This window comes from Aethalodelphis obliquidens, unplaced genomic scaffold (assembly GCF_003676395.1).
Source record: "Aethalodelphis obliquidens isolate GAN/ISIS:26980383/991018 unplaced genomic scaffold, ASM367639v1 scaffold3, whole genome shotgun sequence".
NCBI lineage: Eukaryota > Metazoa > Chordata > Mammalia > Artiodactyla > Delphinidae > Aethalodelphis > Aethalodelphis obliquidens.
The window spans coordinates 51,782,718-51,801,896 of NW_020837947.1; the positions used below are offsets into that span (position 1 = coordinate 51,782,718).

At 39.5% G+C, this 19,179-nt stretch overlaps 1 protein-coding gene across 1 annotated transcript in view; it reads right to left on the bottom strand.

The window, feature by feature from the left end:
- CRYBG1 (crystallin beta-gamma domain containing 1) overlaps positions 1-19,179 on the bottom strand; it is a 203,707-nt gene that overhangs the window by 119,589 nt on the left and 64,939 nt on the right. The window contains exon 2 of the mRNA XM_027089410.1: positions 633-771. Coding sequence (XP_026945211.1) covers positions 633-771 — 139 coding nt within the window. The remainder of the gene's footprint in view (positions 1-632; positions 772-19,179) is intronic.

The following is a 19,179-nucleotide window of genomic DNA, read 5'->3' on the forward strand; positions in this document are numbered from 1 at the left end:
TATAAGAAGTTGTAACAAGGAATGTATTATACAACCTTCAAAGCCTGGCAGCTAAACCAGCTCTCACACTGTGACTCAAGACTTTATTCTACTTTGTTGCCTGCAGGCAAGGACAGGAGCCACGTCTTTTCATGGGTGAAAGGATGCAGTTAACATGCATACACGTTATCTCCCACTTTGGGGAAAACTTTTCAAGGCAATATAGTTAAGTCAGAACTTTCTGTGCAAACATCTAGATATTAAGATGTAACTACCGATAGAATGGTAACAACTCTAAATGCCTTACAGTAGGAAGTAGTAAAAATGCCTTTTATGGGAATGAATCATTATTTCCAAATATTGATGTCATTTTATTTTGTATACCTTTGAGTTAAAGGTATACAAAGGGAAAAAGGCAGGCAAAAGGCACCCAGGACAACGAGGTAGAACATTTGAAGGCAGCAAAGAGCAAAGATTCAAACTTACCCCTTGATCCTTATTTATTGTCTTGGGTGCGTTGATATATAATGACCTTTTTACCATCTACGTTCTTTTCAAGTATGTGTTTTTCAATCAGACAGGGGTTATTTTTCACTTTTTAATTCATTAAAGTGTTTAGTCCTGGGAGCCAAATACTGGAAATGAAGCATTACCTTTTTAAACATTCCAGACTCTGTAGGTAAAGGACCAGGCACCTCACAGGCAGTGTGAAAGAACCGGGACTCCCCGCAGTGCAGTGTAAATTCTTGGCACTCTCCAGCCACATGGCCTCCATCCACTACCTCCAAAGCTCTGTAAAGAGTGGAAACAAGGACTTATCAAGGATGCTGGAAAATCAAGAAGCCCAAAGGCACACTTCCCTGTGTATATTTCCAATCAACCAAAATAATGAATCATTCTTCAAAGCCTACACAGGATTGCAGATAACTTGGTACTCTCATAACACATTTATAAACAGAATTCTTTTAAACCCTGTGCAGAAAACAAATTGAGATAGATGGGTAAAATAGGTAAATTGCTAGATGGTTAGATTTTGACATGAAAGCAATACAATTTCATTTTATATTTGTATGGTTGCCCTGCTGTCATTACTCTTGAGAAGAAAAAAAAAAGACATTTGTATGTTTCCTGAACATTGGAAATAAAGTGGAAACTGACTCCCAGTTAGGGGAGGAATCTAGGCTATGCCAGGCAAAGGAAACTGTTCCCAGGATTATAATATTTATTAGATTTAGAAGGAATGCAAACCAACGAAGGTGGAGAGTTTTAGCAGACACTGGTGGTTGCCTAGCCCAAAACCATTTCCTTTATCTAAACCCCCAGCCTAACTGCCACACCCCTAACACACATTTTCTTTGCTAATAACCCTGATTTTGTTCAGATATCCATGTGCTTCAGAGGAAGCTGCTTCCTGCCCTGATAATCAATCACGATTGGTCTAATCCTGGTGTCCCATGCCCCTCGCCAGTAACTGACTCAGACATATGCCCATACATATCTGTCTGGCTGATATCAACACACTGATTTAGGTCTACCTGACCCTTAAAGTGTTTGTACTTTGCCCTACTTATCTGATGCAACTCTGGCCACTGATATGAGAGAGACATCTGCTGAAGGAATCAGAGGGTCTTTCTCTTAAAAGAAGGTTTACAGAAAGCAACAGTTCTTCCCTGAAAGCCAGTGTCATGACTGCATGTGATGAATGTGACAGCCATCCTGGGACCAGAAGTGGCATTAGCCTATGGAGAATAGATGGAGGAGAAAGCAGGGCAGAAATATGAGAGCAACTTGAATCTTCAAATACATTGTTGAGTAGCTGAATTAACCAACCCTAGACCTGCCCTAGCTCTAGAGTTCTTGTTATGTTGCATAATAAATGTCCTATTCTTTAAGCCACTTTGAGTCACCTGTTCTCTATTATCTGTAGTTGAGCAACGTTAAAACTGATACAAGGGTTAATATATTTCTTTTTCTTTTTTAAAAAATTTATTTATTTTTGGCTGTGTTGGGTCTTTGTTGCTGTGCGTGGGCTTTCTCTAGTTGTGGCGAGCGGGGGCTACTCTTCGTTGCAGTGCATGGGTTTCTCATTGCAGTGGCTTCTCTTGTGGAGCAAGGGCTCTAGGCATGCAGGCTTCAGTAGTTGTTGCACACGGGCTCTAGAGCACAGTCTCAGTAGTTATGGCGCATGGGCTTAGTTGCTCCGCGGCATGTGGGATCTTCCCGGACCAGGAATCGAACACTAGTCCCTTGCATTGGCAGGCGGATTCTTAACCACTGAGGCCCCAGGGAAGTCCAAGTTGATATATTTCTTAAGCATATAATTAAGGCTGAGAAATTAAGGCTGTATGGGAGTAATTTGAAGAAATTCATCTTGTACCTCTCTGTTTTAGAAAACATTATTCTTTGTGTTATAGAAAATATATTAGCAGCAACAATTTCTTTTTATCTTCTCCATGGGAACTGAAATAAAAAAATAATTTCTTTAGCCCAGTCACAATTTCTCTCTGCATGAGTAACCACTCTGAACTGTTTCCTTCCTGCAACATTTAAGTCATATGTAAGGACTTAGAAAAAAACATTTCTACCCTCTGAAAGAAAGCACTGAACCTCACCTTTGAGGAAAATCTCTCCTTAGGAATTACAGACGGCATGTATAAAGGGATAGAAAAACACACCTAGCTCCCGAGAATCACATAACAACTGAACGGTATCTTAGAGTTGAGAAGGTGTTAAAGACTTAACCACGCTTGGATGTCTGCATCAAGACTTATTTTTACTAATTGGTCCACTGACCCTAAACCACAGTCCTTGTCCTTCTTCTGCTCACAAATAAGCCAAGAAGAGCAGCAAGCAAGAGAAGACCACTAGGACTACGATGGGGAAGAACAAATCTGACTCCATATTGGATCTATTCCTTTTACTTTAACTTTCGTATTCTATTGCTTTTGTTACAAGTTCATCACTAAAGAGACATTGCCTATAGTTTAAAGTATACATAATGGCCGGTATCTGGGAACCCTGCCTCCCAAACCTGAGGTGTAAGCTAAAGCACCTTTGTTTAAGTTCACAGGAAACATCCTCACCAGGCCCACCTGTAAACAGCCGCAGGAAAGAAGAAATTAACACACCCCCTCCGGAGTCTGGCTGGACCAGGAAGTATTTGCAACAGCTTTATCCCCTTTTTAACTTTACCACCCCTCCTCCCACTCTTTGTTCTGTAAAAGAAACTAGCATCCAAACCCAGGCAAGATGGTTCTTTGGGACCTTGGTCCACCATCTTCTCCATCTGCTGGTTTTCCAAATAAAATCGTATTCCTTGCGTCAACACCTCATTTATTGGCATATTGTGAGGTGAGCAGTACAAGCTTGGACTCAGGACAGAAAATGGATTCCAACCACTGCAGTTTTATAAATTGTAAAAGTAACAAGAAATGTACAGAAAGTCTGCCACTATTAGTATTTTTTCTTTTTGAGGAAAAAAATATATGCCATTGAATGGATCTAGTGATGCAGTGATAAACCTGAACTACATGTGCTTCCTAAGCTTTATATTGTTGGAGGTGGGCAGAGTTCCAAAACGGAGTTCTCCCTTCCTGCTAGATACTTATGTATTGTGTGATGAAAAGCTGGCAATGGTGCTCTTTTTTCTAAATTTTTCTTGTGATCCAATCCCTGCCTATAGTATAGGATTCTTTTGCCTACAAGTAACAGAAATTCCAACTCACAGAAGCCTAATCAAACACGAAGTTTATTACTGCATATAAACGAGAAGGGTGGACTGAGTTGGTTTAATCGGTTTATTCAGTTGCTGCTGAATTGAGTGACTGCTAGAGTTCTGGTCATTACATATAGATATGATAGATACGATAATTCCAGGGGATGAAAAGACTATCTTTTCCTGTGTGTCTCTCTCAGAAGTAAGGAAGTCTTGGGAGTTTGGGATTGACATGTACACATTGCTATATTTAAAAAGGATAACCAACAAGGACCTACTGTATAGCACAGGGGACTCTGCTCAATGTTATGTGGCAGCCTGGATGCAAGGGGAGTCTGGGGGAGAATGGATACCTGTATATGTATGGCTGAGTCACTTTGCTGTGCACCTGAAACTATCACAGCATTGTTAATCGGCTATGCTCCAATATAAAAAATATATATGTGTGTCTGTGTGTGTGTATGTGTATATATATATATATATATAAAAAGAAGTACGGAAGTCTTCCCTAGAAACCACCTAGCAGACTTCTCTACGTGTCTCATGCCTACACCAAAACAATCACTGGACCTACCCCCTTGAGGCTGGGGCCTAAAGGACATCACCATGCAGAGAGTGGGCACCAGAACAAGCTGGTGTTCTATCAGGAAGAGAGGATTAGGGGGCAAGTGGACGTGGATGTTGGTGTGTGTCACCTCACCTCCCTGTCTGACAACACGTTCCCCACACCTACTACACTGTCGGTAGACGTGGAGTCGGTATATACTCATGGTTGAATTTGAGTTACCAAAGCAGAAACGTTCGTGACTCTGGCCTCATTGCATGTTGAACCCAGGCAGTGTACTTGTCCTCCTGATTTGGGGATAAACTAACAAGACTTAGCCTGCTATCCAAAGGTCAATTCTATATGCTTTGGATCATGATCTCAGAAGGCAGATTTAGCTTCCCAGGGGTCAGAGGAAGGGGATGACCCTCACAGGTAGTCCAGGCAAGGTCCTTGCTTCATCTGCAATTCCCAAGCCAGGAATTGCCGAGTTTGTGCTACAGCCAGTGACCTCTGACCTCCCTTGGAGGGGAGGGGGATGAGGGGTTGGCTGAATTCCTTTTCTTCCAGATCCAGATCCAAGCAGTCCTGCTGAGCACCTGGTCACAGGTGTCATTATTTCAAAGTTGGCTCCAGGACTCGGTTGGGAGGTGAAGAAAGGCCACGGGATGTGTGGGCTGGGAGGGCTTCACAAGCCGAGTTCAGCTTTGGGAGCTTCTCCCCGCAGACGCTGAGGCCACCCTGGGAGCCTTTTCTAGTTCCTCTAATGTCAGACACAGAACTTCTACTCATGGCAAACATATTACACAAGTGTGTCTCCTGAAACACAACCTTTGCGAAACATGACACAGATATAATACACCCAGAATCATGCTGGAGGGACCCCCAGGCCCTACATTAACTTTGAAATAATATCTAGCTCTCATTCTTTCAGCAAGCATTTTTACATTTCCTGCCATGTGTCATATGTCCAAGGACACAAAGGTGAAGCCCTCAGGATATCAAGGTCTAGTAGACATAGGAGCGCATCGCGTGGACAAAATATTTTAATTGTGAATAATAGTCACAGATGGAGCTAGACATAGATAAGTCCCCCTAGCTTAAAAGAAAATCTTAGTGTTTGCAACAGGAAAGACCAATTGGAAAGTTCATTTTTCTTTTCCAAAGGGTACATTTCAGTTTAACTCCTGATGGGCTGTTGGTAGTCTTAAGAAAGACTAAGCATAGCCCCCTGGTGAGAAATTTAAGATTTATAAATGAAAGTAGACTTTCCCTTCTGAATAGTCACTACTGGTCTCTTATTAAGCACAACACTTCTGGGGTTAAAAAATAAGACAGAATAAAATCAAATCCTCAAACACTGCCATACCGGTCTGGAGTTTTAGCAGAGGATAATTTACTAATTTGCTAATTTATAATCTGTACTTTCCTCTTTTTAGTACAGGTATTATGCTGCCAGAAGTGAGTTTCAGTGTTGAGTATTGTATTTTACTCAGACTCATAAACAAGTGGAATATTGGCCCACTCATTCCATTATTTCCTGTTTCCTTTTTATTTGGCTTGCTTTTAAAAACCAGATTGCCCTTGTCCTTGGAGATTAAGTAGGTAGAAAATTAATAACTGCAGGATTGTTTACCCTTTCCTAAATTAAAAGAGCCACATGGCTATTTCCAGACAAATCCAAGCTTTGGGAGGCTTGAAGCTTATATAATTTTGGAGCCCTCTTTAAGAAAAAGAAAACAAAATTTATAGCACTAGGGCCCCTCCTAAGGCATTGGAGCTGCCCATGAAACTTCAGCTTTGTTTGCTTCCTATAAATCCACCTCAGGTTTTCCTAATCTGGTCTGCTCCATCAAGCTGTTCCTCAAGCATTTTAATATGCGTAGCCCAATATAAAGCAAGTTATGAGCTTCTCTGTCTAATAATTCTTGCTTCAGAGATAATGTACATGTAAAATAAAATGAGACAGAAAACTAAAGGTTTGGGATTAACTCTAGGGTATAAATTGATGCTCTACTGCCATCTAGTGGCTACTCAGAGAATTCACAGTATGTTCTACTAAACCTTGGAGGTGTGACTTGAAAGATACCAAAAGGCGTCTCCAAGAGAGCTGAAAACACCAGATATTAGAACGACTCTTCTGAATTAAGGCAGTGGTTGTAAGGCTACGTAAGTTTTCTGGCCGCAAAGAAAGGGAGGAAACTTTTAATTCACTAACAAACAGCACTAAATAGTATGTGTAGTATTTCCTTGCTGCAACTGCTAAATGGTAGGGAGCTGCCATATACTGAGCAACTTCTATCCTGCTAATATTAGACCCTGTATCAGATTATGGACACACCATCAGATAATTCTAGACCTGGAAAGGTCCCTAGTGAGTACCTGGTGCAGTCCCTCTTTGCACATTTAAAGAGACACTGGCTCTGAGAAACCACAAGGTTGACAGGGCCCTGGGCCTGCTGGTTACCCATGTGCATGAAACTGGATGTTAGGCTTTTCTGTCAAGACTCACAAAGAGGCATCTAATGACAGTGTGACAGTAGAGCCAAGTAAATCTGTCCTATCTCCAGGAAAAAAGACCAAAAACCAAACGAAAAAAACCCTAATATATTTCCCTTGGAAAACCAAGGATTTTGGATTTACAGAATGAGTTTTTCTTTCAGAAGCAATGATGCATTCAAATTTGTATTTTTCTCACCTGAATCAGAGAGGAAATATAGCAATGGTATACACACCGATTTCAGAGTCATACCAGCCTAGTCATTAGCCATGTGATCTTGGGCTACTTACTTAACTTCTCTCAGCCTCAGTTTCCTCATCTGAAAAATGGGGATTAGAATCAGACTGTCATAAGACTTAAATTAGGTAATGCTCATGAAACACTTAGCCTAGTATTGCCACATAGTAGGTGCTCAATAAGTATCAGCTATGTTAATTACGCCTATGAATATCAGTTGACATTTGCTGAATAATACAGTAACTTACTAGGCATCATGTGGATTGTATTTTGAGTTAGCATATTTATCAGGCTCAACTACGAAAGGATACAGAAATGAGAATATCTGAGTTGGAAGATACCTCAGAGATAATCTAGTGACCCAATCATCTCATTTTTCAGTTGAGCTCATTGAGGACCAGAGACGTTCATTGTTCATGGTCACAGGGCTAATTATTGACAGAGTTGAGGGTATAGAACCCGTCTGACTCCTAGTTTAGAGACTGATTTCAAATTCTCTGTAGATGAGTTTTATGATCACAAAATCCCTAGTTGGATGGAGAGATGAATAAATTCTCTATGCTCATTCAAGTTTTGAAAATCCAAAACATCCTCATAGTTTTAGCCATATAAAGAATTACTTACATCATTAATACCAGTATTTGGTGTTAGCAAACGGTGATCGCTTTTAATGCAGAAAGGCTGCCATCTAGTGGTTGCACTAGAGCATCAATCTTTTCATCCTTTTTAGTAGTGTTTCTGTAAACAGTAACACACCCTGGTTTGGTTGGCCTCTATTGCTCCCAACTGCCTCCATCTTTCTGGGCCCCTTGATTTTTTTTTTTTTTTTTAGAGCAAGAAAGCTATTTATTGTTATGCACTGCCAAGGAAACTGGCAGATGCCACTAACAAATGATAAAACATTCTTCTATGGCTCATTATTTCCATAAAAATAAACTATTTTTCAGCTATCATTTCTGAAACAGAATATAAACCCAACTATAAATGACCAAAAAATACAGTGGCCAGCAAACCCCAGTGCAGTGCGTGTCACTAAACTCGATGCTTTAAATGGCAGCTCAAAAGCTGGGAACCATCTCGCAATGTGCTGCGCGGGACAGAATTCCCCCCGTGTCTGTCCAAGTTCCCCTCATATCTGACCGCTGGGAATGCAGATCATCTTCTCTCCTACAAAGGCTGGGTTTTGCCCTAGTAGTTCCATGCAGTGGAATCTAGGCTTTGGGTGCTACAGAGTGTGTGAAATCTAACTAAGCTATCTCAGGACCAATATAATACATAAATTTTGGTCACTTGGGATCACTTCCCACGATTAACAAACTATGAAGCCCCCCCAGAACCAGGCTGGGCTCAACGAGGTTTGGCTTTATTAGTGTTGGTCCCAGAGGAAAGAAGGATCTCAATCTGAGCAAGAGCAAAGAGGACCAGGGCCCCAACCAGCCGGGGAATCATTGCCCAAAACCCCGAGAGAACTGAGGACCCGTGGTCTGTATCTCAAGGAATGGCTTAGGTTCATCAGGAGTCTTGTGTTTCATGCATGACTGCATATGCTCTCACTTACAGCTGCTGAAGATTCTGGCTTTTTTTCCAGCTTTTCTTTACAATATTCCAGTTGGACAAGTTTAGTTTTTAGTTGTCAAAATATAAAAAGTTTCCTTGATTGCTCGTATTTTCCTTTTAAGCCTACTCAAATTTCTATAACCTAAGAGCAGAGAAAATGTAGCTCTTCTTTTGACGACATATATAACCCCCAAAGAAAGACTAATGACTTTACTAAGCTCATAAATAACAAATAAATAATGCAAGAGAGAGCATTTTATTTATTTATTTTTAACATCTTCATTGGAGTATAATTGCTTTACAATGGTGTGTTAGTTTCTGCTTTATAAAAAAGTGTATCAGTTATACATATACATAAGTTCCCATATCTCTTCCCTCTTGCGTCTCCCTCCCACCCTCCCTATCCCACCCCTCTAGGTGGTCACAAAGCACCGAGCTGATCTCCCTGTGCTATGCGGCTGCTTCCCACTAGCTATCTATCTTACGCTTGGTAGTGTATATATGTCCATGCCACTCAAGAGAGAGTTTTTTTTTTTTCTTGCGGTACGCGGGCCTCTCACTGTTGTGGCCTCTTACGTTGTGGAGCACAGGCTCCGGACGTGCAGGCTCAGCGGCCATGGCTCACGGGCCTAGTCGCTTCGCGGCATGTGGGATCTTCCCAGACCGGGGCACGAACCAGCGTCCCCTGCATCGGCAGGCGGGCTCTCAACCACTGCGCCACCAGGGAAGCCCAAGAGAGAGTATTTTAAATTGCTGTCTTTTGCAACACAAAACAAAAGCTAATGGCGATTATATAACCATGGAGCAGGCAATGAGCAGGAAGCTTGGAATACAGTTATATGTACAAGGGTAGAAAACCAACCCCGACTCACCAGAGGCAGCTCTGGGGAGTTATCCCTGAGCTCTCCTGCTCCCAGCACCCCACCTCCGATCGCTGGTCAGGGGCTCTTTGTCATCATACCTGAGCTTGCTTTGAGAGCCACTAAAAATGCAGCCACATTAGACCTCTTTGTTGAACATATTGCAGGGAACCCGAGAAGGGTGTAAGCCACCATCTTATTTAATATTCTCTCTGCAGGGACTGAAAGGAGAAGTTTCTCTCTTTCTTAAGTGCCAAATAAACCTTTTCTTTCCCTCACCAGGTGTCTTTCAGACAATGTGGACTGTGTACCTGACCATGAAAAAATGTTAATAATTATACAGAATCATATACATTCTGTAAAGTAATTGTCTCTCTGGCCTTATCACACTACTATTCCTTTAGTTTTCTTATCTTCACTTATTTACATTGTTAATTCAAGATAAACTGCAAATCTTTAGAGGAGGAAGGGATGGGGTGGAAGTTATAAATACATGGAACATGCTTTCACCTTGCCAGTATGATGTCCATCTACCCTTGTCCACTCCAACTACCATTATCCTACTTCCTAACTTCACTATCTCTTCAATTTACAGAGTTTTCCAGCTATTCTCTGCTATCTGGTCTCTCCTGCATCCTCTAACCCATTCTAAAGTTATGAATGGATTGATCTTCCTGGTGTATACTGGTGTTTGAAAACCATCAGATGGTTCAGCACTGTGTACAGAAGAGTCTTAACTCCATAGTTTAGTATTCAAGCTCTTCTACTTTCTGGACCCAAATTACCTTTTCAAACATAGCTTTCCTACACGCCCTATGTCACAGGCAATTTTACTGTAATTTAGCTTTATCATAATCATGGATGGTTCTTTCTCTCATCCCAGAGAGGAAGTTCCTTTGTGTATATAATTCCCTCTGTTTCTGACACAGCATCTGACCACATCTGGCACATCACAGACATTCAGTAAGGACTTCCTGGGTGAGAGAATACAAAGCCCCTTTCGCAAAGATGGTTTGACTCATAACAAGTAGCTTACAACTACTCGTAAGTAGCAGCTTTGCAGAGCCTGCTGTTTACGACTGTTTCAAAGAAGGTCAACATAAAGCTTTAGTTCAAAAGCACCTCTTCCTAACCATGACAGCTGCATGCTAGGCTGGTCTGTCGTTATTTTCCACAAGTCTATGGTGATGTCACATACTTTGAAGTTGACTTTACAGCACCTTTACTAGGCACCATCTACTTCCTTTGTTTACCGTGGCCCCACCTACCTCACTAGTCCAAAACGACTCTGGTGCCATGACAATTAGGAGTTTATGAAACCCTGGGGTCCCTAAATAACCTGGCACTGAACTCTTCTGCCTTAGTTAGTCCTTCCAGGCACTCAAAGAATTATCTTCCTCAATCCAGAGCTTTGATAATACTTGCATTGCTGTAAACATTATTACTTCGTAGCATTTCTAGGAGCAATAAAGTTTCAAGAGAAATTGTGTAATTTGTTCCTCATACCAATAATGTTTAGTATTTACGGCATTTCCTGAACTTACAAATACTTATTTTTCCTACAAATCAGATACTCTCAAAATTCTCACAGCTGTAATTCAGAGATTTAAAGCCTCTAATCAATATGTTTTTGCTATATGATGGTCCGTAATTCTCATAAACCTAAAAGTGAGAATTGAGTCTTTAAATGTTACTTGTAAGACATTAAAACATTCCCACACACAATCTGGTACTTATAGTAAATGTCCTTTGATGATAATGTGAAACTAAAAAAACTTTCAAAATATGAGGATGAGTCTCATTATCTCTTTTTTTTACTTTTCAAGATAAGTCTTATGGAGTTTAGCTTTTACATTAATTTTCGTAACTGTCAGTTTCATCATGTTTGACTTACTGGATTTCCAAATACCTGTCAGTTGTTTGATGATTAATGTAACATGCACAGTAATTAGTACATAATTGCCTGAATTACATCTTTGGCTTCCCCTATCCACCTGCACCAGGTGGGTAAACGCCACAAGGGTCTCCTAGATACATCCTTTGGTAGTGACTAGAACTGTTATCATTTACTTAATGAATGAGTTCAATTAATGTCTTTACATTAGAAAATTAATTGTCTTTACAAAAGAAAACTCTAATTAAAAATCATCTCTAACAAGAAGTAATAATGTAAAACATCTTGCCGACATATCAGGAATCCAGATTGCTGACTGAAGATGGTGGGAAGCTGGATCTGAGACCAGACTGACATTTATCATCTCGGCTCTCACGAACTGAAATCTCTCAGGTGTATGAGGCAACAAGAGATTATCACTGTGTCCCTACTCTCCATCTAGCTTAATAAAGTTGTCCTTACAGAGATGCTAGCAACAATCTCCAAATTCCCCACCCTGAGGGGTTCTCCAACACCACTCTAACCCCCCCTCTCCTCTCTCCAAACTCAGCCTTTCAGTCATGGTCAGAGAAATCTGTTTGCATTTCCCTTATGTACACCTTGCTTCATTATTTATATGTCTTTGCTTGGGCTGCCTATTAATTCTTTTCCCTTTTCTCTTTGCAATCTTTGGCTGTCAGATTCTATTAAAACTAATTACAAAAGTCATTTATCCCGGAATATCACTGATTGTAATGAATCTTGTGTTTCCTTACCCCTTAGATATCCGGTTTATACTAAAGGAAATCCTAATTTACCAAAAGGTTGTGTTCCAAACTTTTTTTTTTAAATAATTGATTTATTATTCTGTAAATACAAAGTTATAAGTGGTGGTTTAATTCCCAAATAAGCCCTAAAGTCAATTTCATGTAGCTGAAATAGTACGTCATAGCAAAAAAGAAAGGAAAAATGAAAGCCAATATGAAAGACAGAACTGTTTCAGTATTGGTAAAAACAAAACAAAAAAACAAGAAAGCAATAAAACAGTCTGAGAAATAGTCTTTCTTTTTCCCAAGGGGATTATTCTCTTTCTGAGATAAGGATTACTGAGAAAAAGGTTCAGTTGAAAAGAGATAATGGTTAGAGATTTTTTCAGAGATTATAAAGTGACTTTACAGAGCTTTTGTTATTACCAGATCTAGATTGCTATTATTTCACATCAGAACTCATGGTTTTCCCTTTCCTTCACACAAATGTATCACTAGCTTTACTCTTGGGCTTTACAGCCATTGACCGTGTGATCATGATTCATAGTGGAATGAAAGAAAACACAAAGAAGGAAAGAAAAAGAGGAAGAGGACAATCCTGCAGCCTGTGGAACAAAAACCACATTCACAGAAAAACAGACAAGAAGAAAAGGCAGAGGGCTATGTACCAGATGAAGAAACAAGATAAAACCCCAGAAAAACAATTAAATGAAGTGGAGATAGGCAACCTTCCAGAAAAAGAATCCAGAATAATGATAGTGAAGATGATCCAGGACCTCGGAAAAAGAATGGAACTTCGGAAAAAGAATGGAGGCAAAGATCGAGGAGATGCAAGAAATGTTTAACAAAGACCTAGAAGAATTAAGGAACAAACATACAGAAATGAACAATACAAAAATTGAAATGAAAACTACACTAGAAGGAATCAATAGCAGAATAACTGAGGCAGAAGAACAGATAAGTGACCTAGAAGACAGAATGGTGGAATTCACTGCTGCAGAACAGAATAAAGAATGAAAAGAAATGAAGACAGCCTAAGAGACCTCTGGGACAACATTACGCGCAACAACATTCGCATTATAGGGGTCCCAGAAGGATAAGAGAGAGAGAAAGGACCAGAGAAAATATTTGAAGAGATTATAGTCGAAAGCTTCCCTAACATGGAAAAGGAAATAACCACCCATGTCCAGGAAGCGCAGCGAGTCCCATACAGGATAAACCCAAGGAGAAACACGTTGAGACACACAGTAATCAAATTGGCAAAAATTAAAGACAAAGAAAAATTTTTGAAAGCAGCGAGGGAAAAATGACAAGTAACATACAAGGGAACTCCCATAAGGTTAACAGCTGATTTCTTAGCAGAAACTCTACAAGCCAGAAGGGAGTGGCATGATATACCTAAAGTGATGAAAGGGAAGAACCTACAACCAAGATTACTCTACCCGGCAAGAATCTCATTCAGATTCAATGGAGAAATCAAAAGCTTTACAGACAAGCAAAAGCTAAGAGAATTCAGCACCACCAAACCAGCTCTACAACAAATGCTAAAGGAACTTCTCTAAGTGGGAAACACAAGAGAAGAAAAGGACCTACAAAAACAAACCCAAAACAACTCAGAAAATGGTCATAGGAACATACATATCGATAATTACCTTAAATGTGAATGGATTAAATGCTCCAACCAAAAGACACAGGCTTGCTGAATGGATACATAAACAAGCACCCATATATATGCTGTCTACAAAAGGCCCACTTCAGACCTAGGGACATATACAGACTGAAAGTGAGGGGATGGAAAACGATATTCCATGCATATGGAAATGAAAAGAAAGCTGGAGGGCTTCTCTGGTGGTGCAATGGTTAAGAATCCACCTGCCAATGCAGGGGACATGGGTTCGAGCCCTGGTCTGGGAAGATTCCCACATGCCGCAGGGCAACTACACCCATGTGCCACAACTACTGAGCATGTGCTCTAGAGCCTGTGAGCCACAACTACTGAAGCCCACGCCTAGAGCCCGTGCTCCACAACAAGAGAAGCCACTGCGGTGAGAAGCCAGCACTCCACAACAACGAGTAGCCCCTGCTGGCCGCAACTAGAGAAAGCCCGTGTGCAGCAACGGAGGCCCAATGCAGGCATAAATAAATAAATAATAAATTTATTAAAAAAAGAAAGAAAGCTGGAGTAGCAGTACTCATCTCAGATAAAATAGACTTTAAAATAAAGAATGTTCTAAGAGACAAGGAAGGACACTACATAATGATCAAGGGATCAATCCAAGAAGAAGATATAACAATTATAAATATATATGCACCCAACATAGGAGCACCTCGACACATGAGGCAACTGCTAACAGCTGTAAAAGAGGAAACTGACAGTAACAGAGTAATACTGGGGGACTTTAACACCTCACTTACACCAATGGGCAGATCATCCAAAATGAAAATAAATAAGGAAACAGAGCTTTAAATGACACAATAGACCAGATAGATTTAATTGATATTTATACGACATTCCATCCAAAAACAGCAGATTACACTTTCTTCTCAAGTGCACATGGAACATTCTCCAGGATAGATCACATCTTGGGCCACAAATCAAGCTTCAGTAAATTTAAGAAAACTGAAATCCTATCAAGCATCTTTTCTGACCACAATGCTATGAGATTAGAAATGAATTACAGGGGAAAAAACATAAAAAACACAAACACATGGCGGCTAAACAATGCGTTACTAAATAACCAAGAGATCACTGAAGAAATCAAAGAGGAAATCCAAAAATACCTAGAGACAAATGACAATGAAAACACGACAATCCAAAACCTATGGGATACAGCAAAAGCAGTTCTAAGAGGGAAGTTTATAGCTATACAAGCGTACCTCAAGAAACAAGAAAAATCTCAAATAAACAATCTAACCTCACACCTAAAGGAACTTGAGAAAGAAGAACAAACAACACCCAAAGTTAGCAGAAGGAGAGAAATCATAACGATCAGACAGAAATTAATGAAATAGAAACAAAGAAAACAATAGCAAAGATCAATAAAACTAAAAGCTGGTTCTTTGAGAAGATAAACAAAATTGATAAACCATTAGCAAGACTCACCAGGAAAAAGGAGAGGACTCAAATCAATAAAATCAGAAATGAAAAAGGAGAAGTTACAACAGACACCACAGAAATACAAAGCATCAGAAGAGACTACTACAAGCAACTCTATGCCAATAAAATGGACAACCTGGAAGAAATGGACAAATTCTTAGAAAGGTATAACGTTCCAAGACTGAACCAAGGAAGAAACAGAAAATATGAACAGACGAATCACAAGTAATGAAATTGAAACAGTGATAAAAAAATCTTCCAACAAACCAAAGTGCAGGACCAGATGGCTTCACAGGTGAATTCTATCAAACATTTAGAGAAGAGCTAATACCCATCCTTCTCAAACTCTTCCAAAAAATTGCAGAGAAAGGAACACTCCCAAACTCATTCTATGAGGCCACCATCACCCTGATACCAAAACCAGACAAAGATACTACAAAAAAAGAAAATTACAGACCAATATCACTGATGAATATAGATGCAAAAATCCTCAACAAAATACTAGCAAACAGAATCCAGCAACACATTAAAAGGATCACACACCATGATCAAGTGGGATTTATCCCAGGGATGCAAGGATCCTTCAATATACGCAAATCAATCAATGTGATGCACCATATTAACAAATTGAAGAATAAAAACCATATGATCATCTCAATAGAGGCAGAAAAAGCTTTTGACAAAATTCAACACCCATTTATGATAAAAACTCTCCAGAAAGTGGGCACAGAGGGAACCTACCTCAACAAAATAAAGGCCATATACGACAAACCCACAGCAAACATCATTCTCAATGGTGAAAAATTGAAAGCATTTCCTCTAAGATCAGGAACAAGACAAGGATGTCCACTCTCACCACTATTATTCAACATAGTTTTGGAAGTCCTAGCCACGGCAATCAGAGAAGAAAAAGAAATAAAAGGACTACAAATTGGAAAAGAAGTAGTAAAACTGTCACTGTTTGCAGATGACATGATACTATACATAGAGAATCCTAAAGATGCCACCAGAAAACTACTAGAGCTGATCAATGAATTTGGTAAAGTTGCAGGATACAAAATTAATGCACAGAAATCTCTTGCATTCCTATACACTAACGATGAAAAATCTAAACGAGAAATTAAGGAAACACTCCCATTTACCACTGCAACAAAAAGAATAAAATACCTAGGAATAAACCTTCTGAGGGAGACAAAAGACCTGTATGCAGAAAACTATAAGACACTGATGAAAGAAATTAAAGATGATACCAACAGATGGAGAGATATATACTATGTTCTTGGATTGGAAGAATCAATATTGTGAAAATGACTATACTACTCAAAGCAATCTACAGAGTCAATGCAATCCCTATCAAATGACCAATGGCATTTTTTATGGAACTAGAACAAAAAATCTTACAATTTGTATGGAGACACCAAAGACCCCGAATAGCCAAAGCAGTCTTGAGGGAAAAAAACGGAGCTGGAGGAGTCAGGCTCACTGACCTCAGACTATACTACAAAGCTACAGTAATCAAGACAATATGGTACTGGACAAAAACAGAAACATAGATCAATGGAACAAGATAGAAAGCCCAGAGGTAAACCCACACACCTTTGGTCAACTAATCTATGACAAAGGAGGCAAGGATATACAATGGAGAAAAGACAGTCTCTTCAACAAGTGGTGCTGGGAAAACTGGACAGCTACATGTAAAAGAATGAAATTAGAACACTCCCTAACACCATACACAAAAATAAACTCAAAATGGATTAGAGACCTAAATGTAAGACCGGACACTGTAAAACTCTTAGAGGAAAACATAGGAAGGACACTCTTTGACATAAATCACAGCAAGATCTTTTTTGATCCACCTCCTACAGTAATGGAAATAAAAACAAAAACAAACAAATGGGACCTAATGAGACTTAAAAGCTTTTGCACAGCAAAGGAAACCATAAACAAGATGAAAAGACAACTGTCTGAATGGGAGAAAATATTTGCAAACAAATCAACAGACAAAGGATTAATCTCCAAAATATATAAACAACTCATGCAGCTCAATATTAAAAAAACAAACAACCCAATCCAAAAATGGGCAGAAGACTTAAATAGATATTTCTCCAAAGAAGACATAAAGATGGCCAAGAAGCACATGAAAAGCTGCTCAACATCACTAATTATTAGAGAAATGCAAATCAAAACTACAATGAGGTATCACCTCACACCAGTTAGAATGGGCTTCATCAGAAAATCTACAAACAACAAATGCTGGAGAGGGTGTGGAGAAAAGGGAACCCTCTTGCACTGTTGGTGGCAATGTAAATTGATACAGCCACTATGGAGAACAGTACGGAGATTCCTTAAAAAACTAAAAATAGAATTACCATATGATCTAGCAATCCCATTACTGGGCATATACCCAGAGAAAACCACAATTCAAAAAGGCACATGCACCCCAATGTTCATTTCAGCACTATTTACAATAGCCAGGTCATGGAAGCAACCTAAATGCCCATCGACAGATGAATGGATAAAGAAGATGTGGCACATATAAACAATGGAATATTCCTCAGCCATAAAAAGGAACAAAATTGGGTCATTTGTTGAGACGTGGATGGATCTAGAGACTGTCATACAGAGTGAAGTAAGTCAGAAAGAGAAAAACAAATATCGTATATTAACGCATATATGTGGAACCTAGAAAAATGGTACAGATGAACTGGTTTGCAGGGCAGAAATTGAGACACAGATGTAGAGAACAAACATATGGACACCAAGGGGGGAAAGCCATGGGTGGTGGTGGTGGTGGTGGTGTGATGAATTGGGCGATTGGGATTGACAGGTATACACTGATGTGTATAAAATTGATGACTAATAAGAACCTGCTGTATTAAAAAATAAATAAAATTTAAAAATTAAAAAACAAAAAAGAGGAAGAGGAAGGGAGGAGAGGGATGGGGAGAGAATTTCCTCGGCAAAAACCAGAAAGAAACAGGAAGAGAGGAAAGTATTCAAAACAAGGTGAGGCTATGCTTAGGAGGAAAGAAAATCCTCACATGTGAAAATAATAGAGCTGGGGACGGACAGCTGAGGGCAGAAGAAAAGAGGCAGCATGGCCTGTGCACAGTTCTCCGAGGGAAAATCCACTGGCCCCCCATCCCCTAGGCTGAGGGTTGAGGTACAAGGCTCAGGACAGGATGTTGTGCACCACAGTTTTTTATACACAAAGGACTAAAGGACGTGCAAAATTCAGGTGAGTGACAGTAACTGGTTTTGAACTTTTAGGTTGAATGTTTTTAAGTATCATTTGTGTAGGTCAAAACCAGTCAAATATTGCAATTCCATATGGTTCAACCTAGTATTATTTGTTAGGTGTTCAATTAGGTTTTCTGTGAACATATATCATTTTTCAATTCAATTATGTGTTTTGGGGAGTTAAGAATCATATCTTCTTCTATCCCTATAACCTGAACTCAATAGGTATATAATAAGTGCTTTTTTTTTTTTTTTTTAAGACAGGGATGATTTAAAACAAGTTTTTTCTTGTGGCACTGACTGAGAACCCAGTTTCCAGCACTGAGAGAGAGTTGAGTCACTAAACCACAAAGCATTCTACCCTAAGAAAATATTTATTTTGTCTAATAGGATTTTAAATTAGGCAGTGTTATCTCATCAGTATAATGAGAACTTGTGAGTCAACAAGCTCTGTGTACACAGGAGAGCTTTACTTCTGTACTCAAGATGAAGGAAGGGACTTTCTCACTGTTTGGCTGTGAAATCAGCCACAAGCTAACAGAAAGGAAGAGCTATCTTCACTTTCTTCGCTTAAAAATATCTTCAGACTGTTTCTGTAATAAAAATGTTTAAATATGGCCAATACTTCAAAAAGGAAATAAACTTGTTTTGCATAAGCCAGGTAATGGTGGGACTTAAAATGCTTCTAAAAAATGAGCAATTTATAAAATCAAATAGTAGATATGCAAATTTTATTTAAAATTTTCATTTGGCATATTGTTTTAAATGGATAAAAAGGGCTACTGGCATTTCCCCAGCCTTAGCAATTGC